The sequence below is a fragment of the Odocoileus virginianus genome, chromosome 5 (assembly GCF_023699985.2).
Source record: "Odocoileus virginianus isolate 20LAN1187 ecotype Illinois chromosome 5, Ovbor_1.2, whole genome shotgun sequence".
Taxonomy (NCBI): Eukaryota; Metazoa; Chordata; class Mammalia; order Artiodactyla; family Cervidae; genus Odocoileus; species Odocoileus virginianus.
The window spans coordinates 67508150-67524825 of NC_069678.1; the positions used below are offsets into that span (position 1 = coordinate 67508150).

Here is a 16676-nt window from a genome sequence, read left to right on the forward strand (position 1 = left end):
CCTCCTGCCCCCAATCCTTCCCAGCATCACCCATATTTGTTATGAGAATTAGATATTCTATATACAGGCTGCCAGAGGAACTAGCACAAAGTAATTATGTAATAAATCCCAGCTATTGTTATTCCTAAATATAAACACGTTGCTTGTTCATCCCTAACATGTTGTCCCCAGAAAATTCCTCTTCTTTACATATGACACATAAATTTGAGTAGTCTTTTGTTTGGTGAATATATCCTTCTCTTTTTAAAATTTGAATTTTTAATCCTTCAAATTGTGGTGGTGTTTACTATCTAACTTCACCAGGATTACAGATCATTTACTGTCTGTTAGCAAACCTCTTTGGGTGGACTTGATAACATGTGGTATGCTGAATTCCTCCTGTGTGCCCTAGGGATAGAGCATGAAGGAGGCTTCTCCTTGACTGCTCAATGAGCTCAGGCATGTAGGGAAGACAAGGAGTGATAAGTGCTGCTCTGGAGCTGAGCTTAGAGAGCTATGAGGGCCCAGAGGAGGCACAACTCACCAAACATGCTGGAGGAAGGGACAAGAGCCCTATGGAAGTAACACCTGACCTTTGGGGAACTTTGTGAAAGACACGCACTAAGGATACGCAGTGACTAAAAGCATAGGTTCTGGGGTCCCTGGGCTTTGGATCAACCTCTGTTCTGTCTCTTCCTCACATTGTGAGCTCCCCAAGCCTCAGTTTCCTCATCTGAACACTTGGGATCATAATACAGTGAGAGTCATCCTAGAGTTTACTGGGAGTATCAAATAACATAGTAAATATTCAATAAATGTGAAGTATAATAATGATGATGATTCTAGTGGCGATGAGATTCATCAGGTAGAAGAGAGTTGTGGCCATTCCAGCCAGAGGGGAAAAAACAAATATGCCTAGAGGCCAAATGAGAAAGTACAGGCTCTTTGCAAAAAGAAATCTATACTTCTTCAATCTAAAGTATTCCAAATACCAAACACATTTTTCATGTTTCATAGGATGGCAAAATGAATAAATAGCTTACTATTTAGAACCTATTTAAGATCCCTGGTGTGAATATTCATAAGCCTTCTGTAGAAAAACAAATGTGATTGATTATGGGTGCTATCCTAGATCTCGCTAACATTGGTATGTAATATACTGTATGGAAGTGGAAGTGAAGTCAGTCAGTCATGTCTGACTCTTTGTGACCCCGTGGGCTGTAGCCCAACAGGCTCCTCCGTCCATGGGATTTTTCCAGGCAAGAGTACTGGAGTGGGTTGCCATTGCCTTCTCCAGAGGATCTTCCCAACCCAGGGATCGAACCCAGGTCTCCTGCACTGTAGGCAGACGCTTTACCATCTGAGTCACAGGGAAGTCCAATATACTGTATACACACAGTAAAAACTTTAATTTTAGCCCCATGGAATTCACAAAAGGATATGGGATGTACCTGTTAATAGAATACAGGATGAAAAGTCAGGAATAGCAGGGGATGAGGCCAGGGGTGGGCAGGGCTCAAGTCACACATGATCCGCTATGACCTGCTAAGATTCAGGAGACTCACTGAGAGATTTTAACTGGGAGAGTGAAGCCATCAGACTTGATATTCAGGACCATCTCCACTGTGAGTCTGTCAAAGTAGGTCCATGCAAACTAGGGCCTTGCATAACACAGAAGAATGAGTACATGTGTTAATATAACTGGCCATTCTCTCCATGGGCTCCCTCTTTTTCATGAATCATATGCCTAATTCCAGAGAACACCAGCCCTGACTTTCAAGATCAGAGCTAGTCTTTGAATTAAGAGTTACATGGAAACCTGAGGAATGTTCAGTAGATTGTAGCAGGTAGGCAGATGACAGGTAAGTAAGCGAGGGTGGCCCCGTGACTCCTCTACATCAGGCAGCTCCTGGATGGCTGACCAATTACTTACAAACACCCTCCACTTAATCATCCCCTCAACCAACAGAATCAAGGCTGTCTCTGCCTGGCTCTACACAAGGCTGAAATCAATGACACAAGGCCCAAACACAAATCTGGCAATTGGATGATATGGCCGCTTTTCAATCAGTTTTATGCTTTTGCTTATGGTCTGCTTCAAGGTATAATTCAGTGAAACAAATCAGTTCTCACATGGATGGAATCTTGTGACTGAATGTAGCAATGCTGCTGTAATAAGTGGGAAGGATCAAGTCATCAAGGAAAGAACCTGTTCTTTCTTGAAGACCAGAGAGCTGACATGCTGGATCTTTCTTCTTTCACCATGTGGCCTGTCAACCCATCGAAGAAAAGGACACCAAACTGGTATGGCATGGTTTGTTCTTCAGAAAACCTGGATGGTTGCTACCCAGTATATTTCTGTTTGTCCTTCTACCTATCAATCCAGTATTTACGAGACCCATACCACATGTCAGGTGCTATCCTAAGTGCAAGCAGAAATGGAAATTTACTTTTCTGTGTTATCTTTCTGTTACCTCTGTAAGTAATAAAGACCACATGCTGGTATCGTTCCACAGTATAACCTGAAATATGGGCACTAAATCTTTCTCTTTCTCAAGCATCACTGAACTCAGTTCTCTAGAGTTCTGAAAAATACATGACAGGGGTGAGTTTTATGCTATGTGAATTATCTTTCAGTAAAAAGTTTAAAAATAATACATCATAGCACTGCAGTAACTTTCACCTCCTTGAGAGTTAAGACTTTCATTCTTTTTAAACTGAATATATCCCAAACCTATAAGAACATGGCCAAATTCTCCACTGGGTTTTCACACTGAACCTCTGTTTTGTTTTTTTTTTTTTTCTTTTTCCCTACGGGCAGTAGGGCCACTGATGTTCATTAGGAAGGGACTTTCAACCTCAACCCTTGAGCACTGATTGCTCAAAAAATTTCTCATGTTTTTCTGGGACCTTTGTTCTCTTACATGTCATTTCTCCTGGTGTTCTCACACTGGTAAAATGGAAGAAGAGAAACTACACTAAACTTCTGATGGCTCTGAAGGTCAAAAAATAGGAAAATTTAATTAAGGTGTAAAAAGAGGTCCTTGGAGCACACATACACAAAGAGAGTGGGAGATGGGGATGAAAAATAAGGGGGAAGCGGGACTTCCCTGGTGGTCAGTGGCTAAGACTTCATGCTCCCAATGCAGGGGGCCTGGGTTCAATCCCCGGTCAGGGAACTACAGCCCACAAGCTGCAGCTAAGAAATGGCACAGCCAAATAAATAAATAAATAAAGACGAAAAATATATATATTAAAAAAACCCCAGAAAACAATAAGGCAGAAGCAACAAGGCAGAAGTTCTGAAAGCCCAGAATGTACGCAGAAGTGGAGGAGTCGCTGCGTGTTGAGAACCGCAGCGCAGCAGCTGACGCTTAGGGCTCCGCCCTGGCTGCCTCAGATGCCTTTACGTCCTCACGCACTCGCCGGAAGGGCACTAGCACCGCCATCGCTGCTGGGTCACCCTCACAGCAGAGGAGTGGTAAACAGAAAAAGGGGGAATAAAAATCAACGTGGTTTTCATTTCACGCTCTTCCAAACAAACACAAAAACATCTCCGTGATCTGAGAAGTGAGTCACATGTCTTCAAATTGCCTAATCCGGTACTGGACCACAGAGCAGCGGGGAAGCAGGGAAGATGATAAATAGGAAGTCTCATAGATACATGCCCAGGGGACAATGGTGACAAGTGATGCTGTTTATTATTATTGTTATCGTCAGTCTGGGGGCCCCTTGAAGGGCAGTGATTTGAGAGACTGGGAAGGAAGGAAAATGAGAACATTGTGGTTGAACTGCACCCAGGCCTCATTGTGTAGTTATCACCAGACTTTGAAAACCATCTGCCTTGTAATCACTTCACCCTCATTCTCACAAAACACCCATGTGCACAACCAACCATCCCATGGCCCCTGTCTCATTGTTCTGCAAAGAGTTAACAATGTGAGCTCTGGAATCAAACTACCTGGGTTAGAAACTTCTCCAGGACTTACTAGCTATGGACTTGGATAAGTACTCTACCTCTCTGAGACCCAGGTTCAGTCCCTATAAAATGGGAGGATAACGTTGGTAACTGCATAAGGTTATTATGAGAGTTAGATACAATAATAGGTGCACATTTCTTACCCCATGATAAGCATGCAGTAAATATTAGCTGCTATTGTTACTGCTGCTAATTTCGATTCTTCTCTCTGCTTCAACCATTCTTCCAGGCGAGCTGCCGTCTTTTGTGGAAAACTGGGCTCAGGCCAGCTGACACACTCTCATTTGTTCTGACCTCATGAAAGGTCTTGTGTTACCTGGCTTTGCTGTGTTCCTGGTGGGCCTCCAGAAACATGGGACCAGACAGCCCTGCCCAGCTTTTATGGGAGCGGAATGGCTGGATCACACAGTAGATGTGAGAGTCTCTTATAGGAAACTGCTCAACTATTTTCCAAAGTGGTTGTGCCATTTCACGTACCCGGCAGGAGCCTGTGAGTGTTCCAGTTCCACATGCTCATCAAACTTCAGTCCTCCTGACAAGCATGTCGTGGGTCTCACTGTGGTTTGAACTTGCATTTCCCTTGTAAGGAACCATGTATGGCACCCTCTGTCCCTCAGTTTGGGCCTGGGTAGAGCACCACACTGCTATAATCATCACCCAAAGAGCACAGCTCCAACGACGTGGCCTGGCCTGAGAGGGTTTCTCTGGTTAGAGCCCAGGACTCTAGGACTCCTGAGCCCTTGTTTCCCAACAGAACAGAGATCAGGCTGCAGATCCACTCTTGGCCAAAGTGCATCCTGAAGAGCTGCTGGGGAGGGACTCTGTTCTCTTCTAGGGACCCATAATGGATGGGAATGGAGAGCTCTGGAGGACTGTGAGGTGGAGGAAGGAAGAGCAGGTGCGGCTGGCTTGTGCCTCGCAGGTCCTGGTGAAGTAAAGCTGTTTAGTGAGGCTCTCACTTCCTAGAGAGGCCAAGTGAACTCCCAGGTATGACTGGCAAGATGGGAGGGGGGGGCGGCGGGGAGACAGACTGACAGAGCCCTGGACGTGGGGGGCTTCTACCAGTTGGTCAGCCCCCCGCCCAACCCCCATTCAGCAGAAACAGATGATGAAAGATGGCCCTACTGCAGGGGGAAGGTGTGAAAAGAGGCTTAGGAAAATTCAAGCACTTGCACGCTTGTCAGTAAGGGAAGTGGTGGTGGCGGGGGTGGGAGCAATCCAGCCATGTATTCACTAAGTATTTGTGAATATCATACCCCAGCTGTAAACTGGACAGGATGGGATGAGAGGGGCAACAGAGACATGGACCCACTAGTGTAGACCTGGTAAGCAAGTCAGCTTCCTCTGAGATATGAGCTGGTACTATTAAAGAAAGCCTTGTCCAACTCTTTGTGACCCCATGGCCTGTAGCCCACCAAGCTCCTCTGTCCATGGAATTCTCCAGGCAAGAATACTGGAGTGGGTTGCCATTCCCTTCCCCGGGGGATCTTCCTGACCCAGGGACTGAACATGTCTTCTGTACTGCAGGCAGATTCTTTCTTGTCTGAGCCACAGGGAAGCCGCACCATTAAAACACAAATAAGCACGCCTGGCAATCATGAGTGGGGAGAGAGAATGGGAGGGCGAGAAAGGGAGTTTGGGGTCAACATGTATACACTGTTATATTTAAAATGGATAACCAACAAGGACCTACTGTGTAGTAAACGAAACTCTGCTCAATGTTATATGACAGCCTGGATGGCAGGGGAGTTTGGGGGAGAATGGATATATGTATGTGTATGGCTGAGTTGCTCTGCCGTATACCTGAAATTATCACAACGTTGCTAATCAACTGTATTCTAATATTAGATAAAAAGTTTAAAAAAAATACAAATAACCATACCTATCAGTCTGTGCTATGGACCAAAAGAACAGAACAGTAAAATATGTCAGACTACCTAGAGAATTTACTTGGGTTAGAAGGAAAGACGTGACAACTAGTATTTATTGAGCACCTACTAAGTACTATTCTTTAAGACTAAAACATTTTTAGAGATATTGTGCCTGGAATATAGAAAGCACTATATAAGTTCCTACAGGCAGTATTATTATTGTTCTTATTTTCTGGTATTCTTTATTTTTTTTTAAGGTTTATTGAACTTTAATTGGTATTCATTAAGTTGCACACATTTAAAATATCTGGTTTGATAAATTTTGACATAGCAGACAACAAACAATGAAGATATTATTATAATCAAGGTAAGTATATCCATCACCCCCAAAAGTTTCCTTGTGCCCATCTATAATCTTACCCTCCTGGTCCTATTTCTGCCCACTGCCCCACTGGAGGCAATCACTGATCTGCTTTCTGTCATTATATATTAGACATATATATATATATATATATATATATATATATGTATATATAAAATGCATTTCCTAATAATTTTTAATAAATGGAATTACATATAGTTTATACTCTGGCTTCTCTCACTTAGCACAATTAATTAATTTTGAGATGAATCCATGTTGCATCTTATATTAATACCTCATTCCCTTTTATTGCTTAGCAGTATTCCATTCTAACAATGGACCAATAGTTTTTCTATTCACTGTTGATAGACGTGTGGATTGTTTCCAGTTTGGGGCTATTACAAATGAAACTACTATGAACATTCCTGCATGAGTTTCTGTATAGACATAACGCTTTCATGAGTGGAACAGTGGGATCACACAGTAGGTGCACGCTGCCTTTGTAAGAAAGTGCTAAACTATTTTCCAAAGTGGTTGTACCATTTCACATTCCCCTCAGCAGTAAGTTCTAGTTTCCTGCATCTTCATCACAGTGTCAGCCATCCTAACAAGCATGTAGTGGATCTCACGGTGGTTTGAATGGGCATTTCCCTGGTGATTAATGACATTGAGCATCTTCCCAGGTATTTGTCATTCAAATCTTTTCTTTTATTAGATGTCTGCAACAACACTGTCCCATATTTCAATTGAGTCTCTCTCCTTCTCCCCTGGGGAATTGAGAGAAGCTATGGACCTGAAAGGGAAGAGCAAGGACTCTGGGCTCAGTCCCCTAGAGGGGTGTCATTCCCCACTTCCTGCACAAAGTGTGACCCACTTAACTGCTCTTTACCTGCATATCCTCACTTGTGAAATGGGGAGAGTAATGGTGCCCAGCTCATAGGACTGTTGAGCTGATGACAAGACATAAAGGATTTAGCACAGTGCCTGGTATGCTGTAGGTGCTCAATAGATGGCAGCAGCAAACACTATTGCCTATCTTCTGATAATGACTGAGGCTGGACCAGGAATGCGGAACATTATCCATTCAGCGCAGTGTAGAACTGTCCTGCCTCAAATGCCAGGAGAAGCACTACGCTGAATTTTCTGATTGCACGAGCTGTCTTACTGCTCACAGAACCATGCCAAACCCCTCTCTGCCAAACAATGCCTAGCATACAGTCTGTTTTCCAAACATGTCTTTGAGGGGACTAGGGTGAGCCTTAGTATGAAGAGACCAACTCCTGAGAACACTGGTCCTACAGGCTGACAACTGCAGGTCCTAGTGAATCACGCACAGGAACCCGGCTCCTTCCCTGGGAGCTGTGACCGTGGACCTATCTGTACCTATGGACTCCCTTCCCTCTCCACCTTTCTAGTGACCTCTGCAGATGCCACCTGCTACAGAGACTAAGGCAGAGAAACCTGCCCACCGTCTCTTAGCTGTGACATTCTCCTTTCCTACAGCGCTATCCCAGGGGGTCTGCAATACCTACAAACCATCCAGGAGCAGAGGAACTCAGTGGTGGGTGCTGTAGACACGAAAGACAAAGACAAAGAGTAGGAGGATGAGACTGGGGGGGATCTGGTGCCTGAAACTGAGTAGGAACAGCATCCCCATGCAGTGGGGAAACTACAGTCCTGTAAGTACCACACGATACAGGAAAGCGTCCCTGTCTGCTGAAGACTTTACTGGTCCCATTCTCCATGTGAAAGTGAAAGTGTTGGTCACTCAGTGGTGTTCAAGTCTTTGCAACCCCATGGGCCATTGTCCGCCAGGTTCCTCTGTCCCTGGGATTTCCTAGGCAAGAATACTGGAGTGGGTAGCCATTTCCTTCTCCTGGAGATCTTACCGACCCAGGGATTGAACCCCAGCCTCCTGCATTGCAGGCAGATTCTTTACTGTCTGAGCCAGCAGGGAAGCCTCTGCTTCTCCACATTCCAGTCTTAAATTTACCATCGGAATTACTGCTCTGAGCTGTGGTCATCTTCTCCTTGTCTGTCTCTGTCCATAAAGGCAGGCATGACACTTTATCTTATTTATCTTAATATCCTTAGTACTTAGCCAGGCAAATACAAGAAAATATTTTGGTAATGAGTGAATGATTTAATAAATATTTTCTAACGAACTTTTAATTTTAGAACAGCTTAGATTACAGAAGAGTTGGGAAGGTAGTACAGGGTTCCATAGATTTGACACCTAGTTTTGTCTATCATTAATATCTTACATTAAGCTAATATGTCACAATAAAAAATGATGATGAAATATTATCATTAACTAAAGACTTTACTTGATTCAGATTTCCTTAGTTTTTATCTAACATCTTCTTCTGTTTTAGGATCCTATCCAGGGTGCCACACTACATTCCGTTGTTACATCTCTTTAGACTCCTCTTGACTGTGATAATTTCTCAGACTTTCCTTGTTTTTTTATGACCTGGACGGTGTTGGTCAGGTATTTTGTAGCATGTCTCTCAAATGGAATTTGTCTGATGTTTTTCTTATGATTAGACTGTGGTTATGGGTTTGGGGGAGGAAGATAACAGAGATAAAGTGCCATTCTCATCACATCATGGCAATAGTACATACTATCAACATTACTTATCACTGTTGGTGCTGACCTTGATCACCTGGCTAAAGTTAGTGGGTCAGATTTCCCCACTGTAAAATTACTCTTTCCCCCCGCTTTTTGTACTGTCCAAGGAAGTCACCATGTGTAGCTCATGCTTTAAGAGTAGGAAGTTATGCTCCACCTCCTTGGGGTGGAAGTATATCTATATAAATTATTTGGAATTCTCCTGCCTGAGAGATTTGTCTCTTCTATTTACTTATTTATATCAGTATGGGCTCGTACTCATAATATTTACGTGGCACTTTGGGTTATAGTCCAATACACTTTATTTTTATCTCCAGGCAAGAATACTAGAGTGGGTTGCCATTCCCTTCTCCAGGGGATCTTCCTGATACAGGGATCTAACCAATTGAACCATGGTTTCCTGCATTGCAGGCAGATTCTTTACCATCTGAGCCACCAAGGAGGCCCCCTCAAGTTGTTACAATGTTTGCTTTTTTAAACATTTATTTTCTGGTGCTACTACAAGATACTCTAGGATCATCTTGTCTATTTCCTGCCTCAGTCTTCATTTCAGTTCAGTCCAGTTGCTCAGTCGTGTCTGACTCTTTGCAACCCCATGGAGAGCAGCATGCCAGGCCTCCCTGTCCATCACCGACTCCCAGAGTTTACTCAGATTCATGTCCATTGAGTTGGTGATGCCATCCAACCATCTCATCTTCTGTTGTCCCCTTCTCCTCCTGCCCTCAATCTTTCCCAGAATCAGGGTCTTTTCAAATGAGTCAGTTCTTCACATCAGGTGGCCAAAGTATTGGAGTTTTGGTTCAACATCAGTCCTTCCAATGAACACTCAGGACTGATCTCCTTTACAATGGACTGGTTGCATCTCCTTGCAGTCCAAGGGACTCTCAAGAGTCTTCTCCAACACCCAGTTCAAAAGCATCAATTCTTTTGCACTCAGCTTTCTTTATAGTCCAACTCTCACATCCATACATGACTACTGGAAAAACCATAGCCTTGACTAGATGGACCTTTGCTGGCAAAGTAATGTCTCTGCTTTTTAATATGCTGTCTAGGTTGGTCATAACTTTCCTTCTAAGGAGTAAGTGTCTTTTACCTTCATGGCTGCAATCACCATCTGCAGTGATTTTGGAGCCCCCCAAAATAAAGTCACTGTTTCCATTGTTTCCCCATCTATCTGCCATGAAGTGATGGGACCGGATGTCATGATCTTAGTTTTCTGAATGTTGAGCTTTACAACAACTTTTTCACTCTCCTCTTTCACTTCAACAAGAGGCTCTTTAGTTCTTCTTCACTTTATGCCATAAGGGTGGTGTCACCTGCATAGCTGAGGTCCTAGAATCAACCATTTCTCCAAGAAGCCCTGATACTTTTTATTGGAGAATGGTATTAGAAATGAAGATATAGGCACCAGGAGTGCTTGTAGCAACTAGCTGCTAGGGTGTCCTTGTTTCAAGGCCCCCTCCACTATCACAGCCAGGAAATACATGTAGGTTTACTACACTGAATACCTGCATATGTGTATATATATATATGTGTGTGTGTGTGTATGTGTATATATATATATAAGATCTACAATAAACTCAACATGAGTTTATCTAGATGTTTTTAATTTGAATCCATTGTCACATAGATGATTCTAGCATTGCTGTTGTTGCCATTCAGTCACTAAGTTGTGTCTGACTCTGCAACCCTAAGAACTGTAGCATGCCAGGCTTCCATGTCCTTAACTAACTCCAGGAGTTTGTTCAAACTCATGTCCATTGAGTTAGTGATGCCATCCAACCATCTCTTCCTCTGTTACCTCCTTCTCCTCCTGCTTTCAATCTTTCCCAGAATCAGGATATTTTCCAATGAGTTGGCTCTTAAATCACTTTTAATAATAATGCCATATTTGGTATATGGTGCTAGGAACAGTGCCAAACTGCTTATAAAGATTACCTCATTTAATCCTCAAAACAATATTATATAAATACTATTGTCCACATATAACAGACAAAGTCACAGAGGTACTAAAAGATGAAGTATCTTACCAAAGTGAGTGGCATAGTCGGTGTAAGAGCCTGCCTTTGAAATTACACCCACTATGTGATAGCTAATCACCAGGTCTACATTCACCTAAAATGAGAAAACTTCAGTTCTGAGTGATTTAAGATGCAAATGTAATTCCTAGCTCTCACCAACCATTGTTCTGCTCAAACCTTACCTCTTCAATGCTTCCCCACCCCCTGCCCCAGGGTCCTCTCCCCATCTGTCATGCTGACTGAAGACAAGTTGCCAAAGTTACGACCTGACTTGACAGCTCGAGAAAAGGGGTGCTGGAGCGATGGCAGGGATCAGCTCCATCTGACCCCATGACTTTTCAACCTCTGGCTCACCCCTGCTGCGTATGATCTTGGGTTTTGGTGACTTGGTAGTAATTAACTCTGAACAAGCAGCTCTGCTTTCATGCAGTTAAAAAAAGAACAGTATTCTTTTTCCTTGTTAATTAAATCATCTACAAGGAAGATAAATGTGCAGCCCACACTTGTATCTTCTAAAATATCAAAGGCCTGATTAGTAAGGCTTATGTTCAACCTCGGGCTTTTTCTCTAGATTCCTGGAAGTAACAGGGACGTGAAGAAAGGCAACTCTAAAGGACTTGTTACTTGGACATTCCTTCATTCATTCACTCTGGGTGAGCTAGAAAGAGGCAACCTGGATCAAACGCAAAATATTCCTGGGAGTTTTGCCCCAATCAAAATTAGAATTAGAAACATCAGCAATGAGCAGACAGGAAGAAAGAGAATCCTTCAGACCAAGTTGGAAACCACTTTTTGAAAAGCCCACAGGCCCCTCTAGTCCCTGTGTTCTGTTTGCAGAATTTTTCCTGACAGTTTGTGGTTTTATTTGCCAGAACCACAACAAAGAGGGTCCTTGAGCTTCCTGGAGAGTGTTTCCTCAGACCTGCACCTCTCCGAGACCTCACAAAGGTGTCATTGTTGCTGGCTCGCTGGGCGCCCAGCACCTGAGCCAGATCAAAGGCATTTTCCGATGCCAGCATGACCACAGTCTCACCCTCACCACATAACATTAAAGCTGATGATTAATCCCCTTGGCCCAGGAGGTCCCTTCCCACTCCCAAGTACAAAGCGGGGTGGGGGTGGGGACTTTATTTCCAGCACAACATGACCATAATAAACCGGCATTTTATGGCCCTCATTCATTGCAACCAACTGCAGCTGCCCATCAAACTTGTTAAAATCCAAACAGTTGCTTCATGTGAGCCTTTTATATCACTAGGGAAGTGTAATAAGAATCCCCACCATTTCTGAGTGTCTATTATGCATGGGGGATGTATGTACATAACTCATGTTATCCAGCAGCCCTTTAAGATGGGCATCCTCACCCCCAGTGTGATGATCAAGGATCTGAGGCTCAGAGAACTTCAGTAGCTCACCTCAGGTCATAGGGTCAGAAACGTGCATGAGCAGATGTCCAAACCTACACCTGTCTGACTCTGAAGCCCAGGCTCGCTCCACTCCAGTACTGGCACTTTATAACTGTACACGGCACAGGAAGGCACTGAGAGGGATGTTCTTGGGACTCAGAGCTGGACCTGCGCTCTCAGCTCCAGCTTAACAGTTTTGTGACCTTGGGAAAATGTCTGGTCTTTCTTAGGCTTTAGTTGCTTAATTTGTAAAATAGATGGATTACAACAAGCCGGCAGCGTTTTCATGAAATTAAGACATGGGGATGTCACAGACTCGTGTTTGAATGGATTTGCTGTTGCTCACAAATCCAAACCGAATGGGGTAAAAGTATCCGATACTTAGACTTTACAGGAGAAACCAAGTTAGATGGGTCCCTGTGAAGATGGGAGGTGATCTAAACAGGCTTAAAACAGTGTTCAGTGAAGACAAGCTAGCAAGTGTAGACTCACAGAGCGGGAGATGAGGGCTGAGTGTCCTGGTGGGCACCTCCTGCCCTCCTGCTCACGGTGGCCTTAGGCCTCCGCAGATTTCTCCCTTCAGCAGCAGTCAAGCCTTACAGTAGGGCTGCTGAGGGGAAGACAGAGGCCAGGACTGTTCAAGAAGTTCCGTTTAAAAGTGTGTCCACAGAAACAAGCAGAAGGAAATTTTTCTTGAGGAGGTTTAAGAAGTCCAGCGTAGTGTCCCCTTAGGAAGCTGTCTCTAAGCCTGGACACTTCCCAAGCAGGCACTGTATCCTTTCTGCCCAGCACACCAGTGCTACTGATGGGGAGCTAGCCCTGGCAAAGTGCTTACTTTCTCTGACGCACACCGAGATTCATCCTCACCGTACTATGAGACACATACTACAACTCTCACATCTCACAGATGAGGAATCTGGGGTCCAGAGAAGTTAAGTGCCTTGTCTAAGGGCCCATTGTTAGAAAGTGGAGGAACTGGGATTGGAAACCAGTCAGGTGGCCCCATCATCTTTATGAAATGTGTGAGAACCCCTGACACCATGTCTGGTGCATACTAGATGCTCAGCATCTCAAGTTCAACCTGAATCTACACTGAGGGGCCTTGTACCATAGTATCTGTTATTATTCTATCTCGCCAATGGGAGGACTCGTATCATGCCTATGTCCCCAGGGTTTAGCACAAGAGCAGAGGATCAATGAATAAGTAAATGTATCGATATTTACTCAACCAAAATATTCCATGGTATAAGAGGCTCACTGGTCCCAAGAGTAACTAAACACAGTTTCTCAGGGCCTATGAGTCCCTCCACTGTGGTAGGGTCTCTGCCCTGGACTGTATCCCAGATCCCCCTCTAACCCTCACTCCTGTCCCCAGGCCTTCCTCCTCCTCCCCGACTCTCCCCTCTATTTTACTCATCTGGGAAAAATCCAAGGATCGTCCATCTAACTTTAACAGAGTAATGACTTTTAAATAAAAATATGGTAGAAATGGGTACTTATCGAAATGGAATGCTTTCAGACTCAGGCATTTAAAGAAGATATAAATTTTAGGGCAGGCACTAAATTTTAACTGTAATCTTGGAGAAAGCCTAACCACTAATTCATGGAGAAAAATTAACAGAGTGAAAATTGCTTATCAGTGTGCTTTTGAAGTCACGATATGCAGCCTAATTCTATACATCATCAGACCACTCCCAGGGAGATGGATTTATATTGACTGAGGGAGAGCCTGGCCGCCAAGGAAAACAGACACCTCTGTGCAGGGAGGACTTGGCTACCCATTAGGGACAGACTGTCTGGGAGGGAGGCATTGCCATCTCTGGATCCGATTTCACCCCTCGCTCCTCAGCTCTCTGGCCAGGGTGATGTGAAAGGTGGGTTCACGCCTTTATACACTTTAAAAAAATCTGACCCCTGTAAAAAGATCTGGCAAATCAAAGCAAGGCTATTGGGAGGAGGGCCGTGCTTTCCACTCGACACGGCACAGGGGACAGAACGGGAAGCTGCTGAGGGGGCCCAGGGGCCAGCAGCTCAGATGTCCTCCCTGGCTGGGCTGTCCCCCCCAGAGTGTGGCCGCCCCGCCCTCAACCGCTCGGCAGACTCACGCCCATGTGACAAGAAGATGTTCCACAGATGACAGCCAGCCGTGACGTCACCGGCTGTCCCTCACAGGCGAGGCCGTGCCCCTTCACATCTGCTCCAATCACTCCTGTGAGAAAACACAACGGAATCCTCTTAAAAAGGAAAGAAAGAAAGCTAGAACATACCCAAGACACTCTTTTATTTATTTATTTTTTAACACCAAACAACGCTGAGAAGGCATTCCACGTGTAGGCCAGTCTCGACTAGAAACACAAAAGAGCGTACCAGCCTGCCAAGGGGAACTAAGAGGCCTCTTTTATTTTTGCTTTTCTCTCTGGTCAGTGTATGGCTTCCAGGTGGCGCTAGTGGTAAAGAACCTACCAATCAAAGCAGGAGATGTAAGAGAACTGGCTTGGGTTTGATCTCTGGGTTGGGAAGATCCCCGGGAGGAGGGCATGGCAAACCACTCCAGGATTCTTGTCTGAAGAATCCCATGGATAGAGGAGTCTGGAGGGCTACAATCCACAGAGAGCTGGACATGAACTGAAGCGACTTAGCACACACCTAGCACACACAGTGTGTTGTCTCGAACACTGGAATAATAATAGTGACTCTAACTAGAATAACAGAAGCAATGGTCATCAGTGATTTTTGCTCCCAAACTACCAGGCACTGTGCTGAATAGTTATAAGTATAGTCTCATTTTATATGAAGCCTGTCAAGTTGATGCTATTAACACCACACATTAGTGAAACAGGGAAGGCCTATGTATGGGTGAAGTGACTGTCCAAGATCACATTGCTAATAAGAAACAGAGCTGAAGGGAACCTAGTTTAACCCATCACATTTCAATCTCAAAGAAGGCAATGGAATCATTTGACGATCGGACCTTCTCAGCATCTCTGGGTCACCATTCTTAGTACTACTCTTTCCAGAACTCTCAGTGTAAAGGGCAGAGTGACTGACAGTAAGTTTCGGTTGAAAGAACGCCAGGTGGCAGAGAGTTTCCCATACATGGTATAAGCTCAGGCTGCTCCTCCACACGGACTGTGTTCCTTGATACTTACTGGGCAAGTGAAGTTACAAATGCAAGGGGGTAGTTAGACTTTAGAGCCTTGAGTCATCTATCATTCATTCAAATACTCAATGAGCACCTTCAATACATAATAAAACATACTGGGTTTTATATGTGGGAGATGCAAACACGGAAACATTCCCAGCAAGGAGACAGGCAGGAGGTGGTGAGCATCAGGGCAGAGCACAGAGGCTGGGATCCAGGAGAAGACAGCTCCTTCCCGCCTCATAGACCCTAGGCCATGCTGCCTCACTCTTCATCTCTAATCCTCAGTGCTCCTTCTCACCTCCAGACCTCTGCATTCACTCTGCCCTCTGCCTGAGATGCCATTCCCCAACCTCTTTGCCAGGTGAGCTCCAATTCCTTCCTAACTCAAATGTTATTTCCTCAGAAGGCTTCCCTGCTCCTCCAGGCAAGATTCGGCTCCCTGGTCAGGGTTCTCACACCTTCTTGGACTTCCCTAACACACAAGACACTGGTAATTTACAGAATTACTGCACCCCATCTGTCTCTCTTGCAATCATAAAAGCTGCTGGAAGCTGGCACTGCCTTGCATACATGCTTAGACCCCCAGCACTGACCACAGTGGCTAGTACACAATAGGAAGTGAAAGTACCTATGCTGGGGATGTGATGATAAGATGACAGCTCTTGTCCTAGGGTTGCTCACAGTCCTGTGGGAGGAAGGGAAGGGGAAGCCTAGATGGAACATTTAAATGCGGGATCAGATGATACAAGAAGAACTGCAGGGCCTATAATCATAGTGGAGAACAATATGGCAGTGTCTTAAAGAACTAAAAACAGAACTACAGTGTGATCCAACAAATCCCACTCCTGGGCATTTATCTGTAGAAAAGTACATTCTGAATGGATACAAGGCCTCTGATGTTCATTACAGGACTGTTTACAACAGCCAAGACATGGAAGTCACCTAAATGTCCATCACAGATGAATGGATAAGGAAGATGTGGTGTATATATGTATACAATGGCACACAGCCACAAAAAGAAGGAAATAATGTCATTTGCAGCAACATGGATGGACCTAGCTATAAGTCAGAGAAAAACAAACATCATATAATGTCACTTATGTATGGAATCTTAACACATATTTAACTTTTTTACAAAACAGAAGTAGAATCACGGATGTAGAAAACAAGCACACGATTACCGGGGGAAAGCAGGGGTAGAGGAGGACAAACTGGGAGAATGGGATTGACATGTTGTTCGGTCACTCAGTCATGTCCGACTTTTTGTGACTCCATGGACTGC

At 44.4% G+C, this 16676-nt stretch overlaps 1 protein-coding gene across 16 annotated transcripts in view; it reads right to left on the reverse strand.

Annotated features, from left to right (window-relative positions):
- FGGY (FGGY carbohydrate kinase domain containing) overlaps positions 1-16676 on the reverse strand; it is a 484689-nt gene that overhangs the window by 191914 nt on the left and 276099 nt on the right. For all 16 annotated transcript variants that reach the window (XM_020882047.2, XM_070468099.1, XM_070468088.1 and 13 more), the window contains one exon: positions 14355-14458. In XM_020882047.2, the coding sequence (XP_020737706.2) occupies positions 14355-14458 (104 nt within the window). The remainder of the gene's footprint in view (positions 1-14354; positions 14459-16676) is intronic.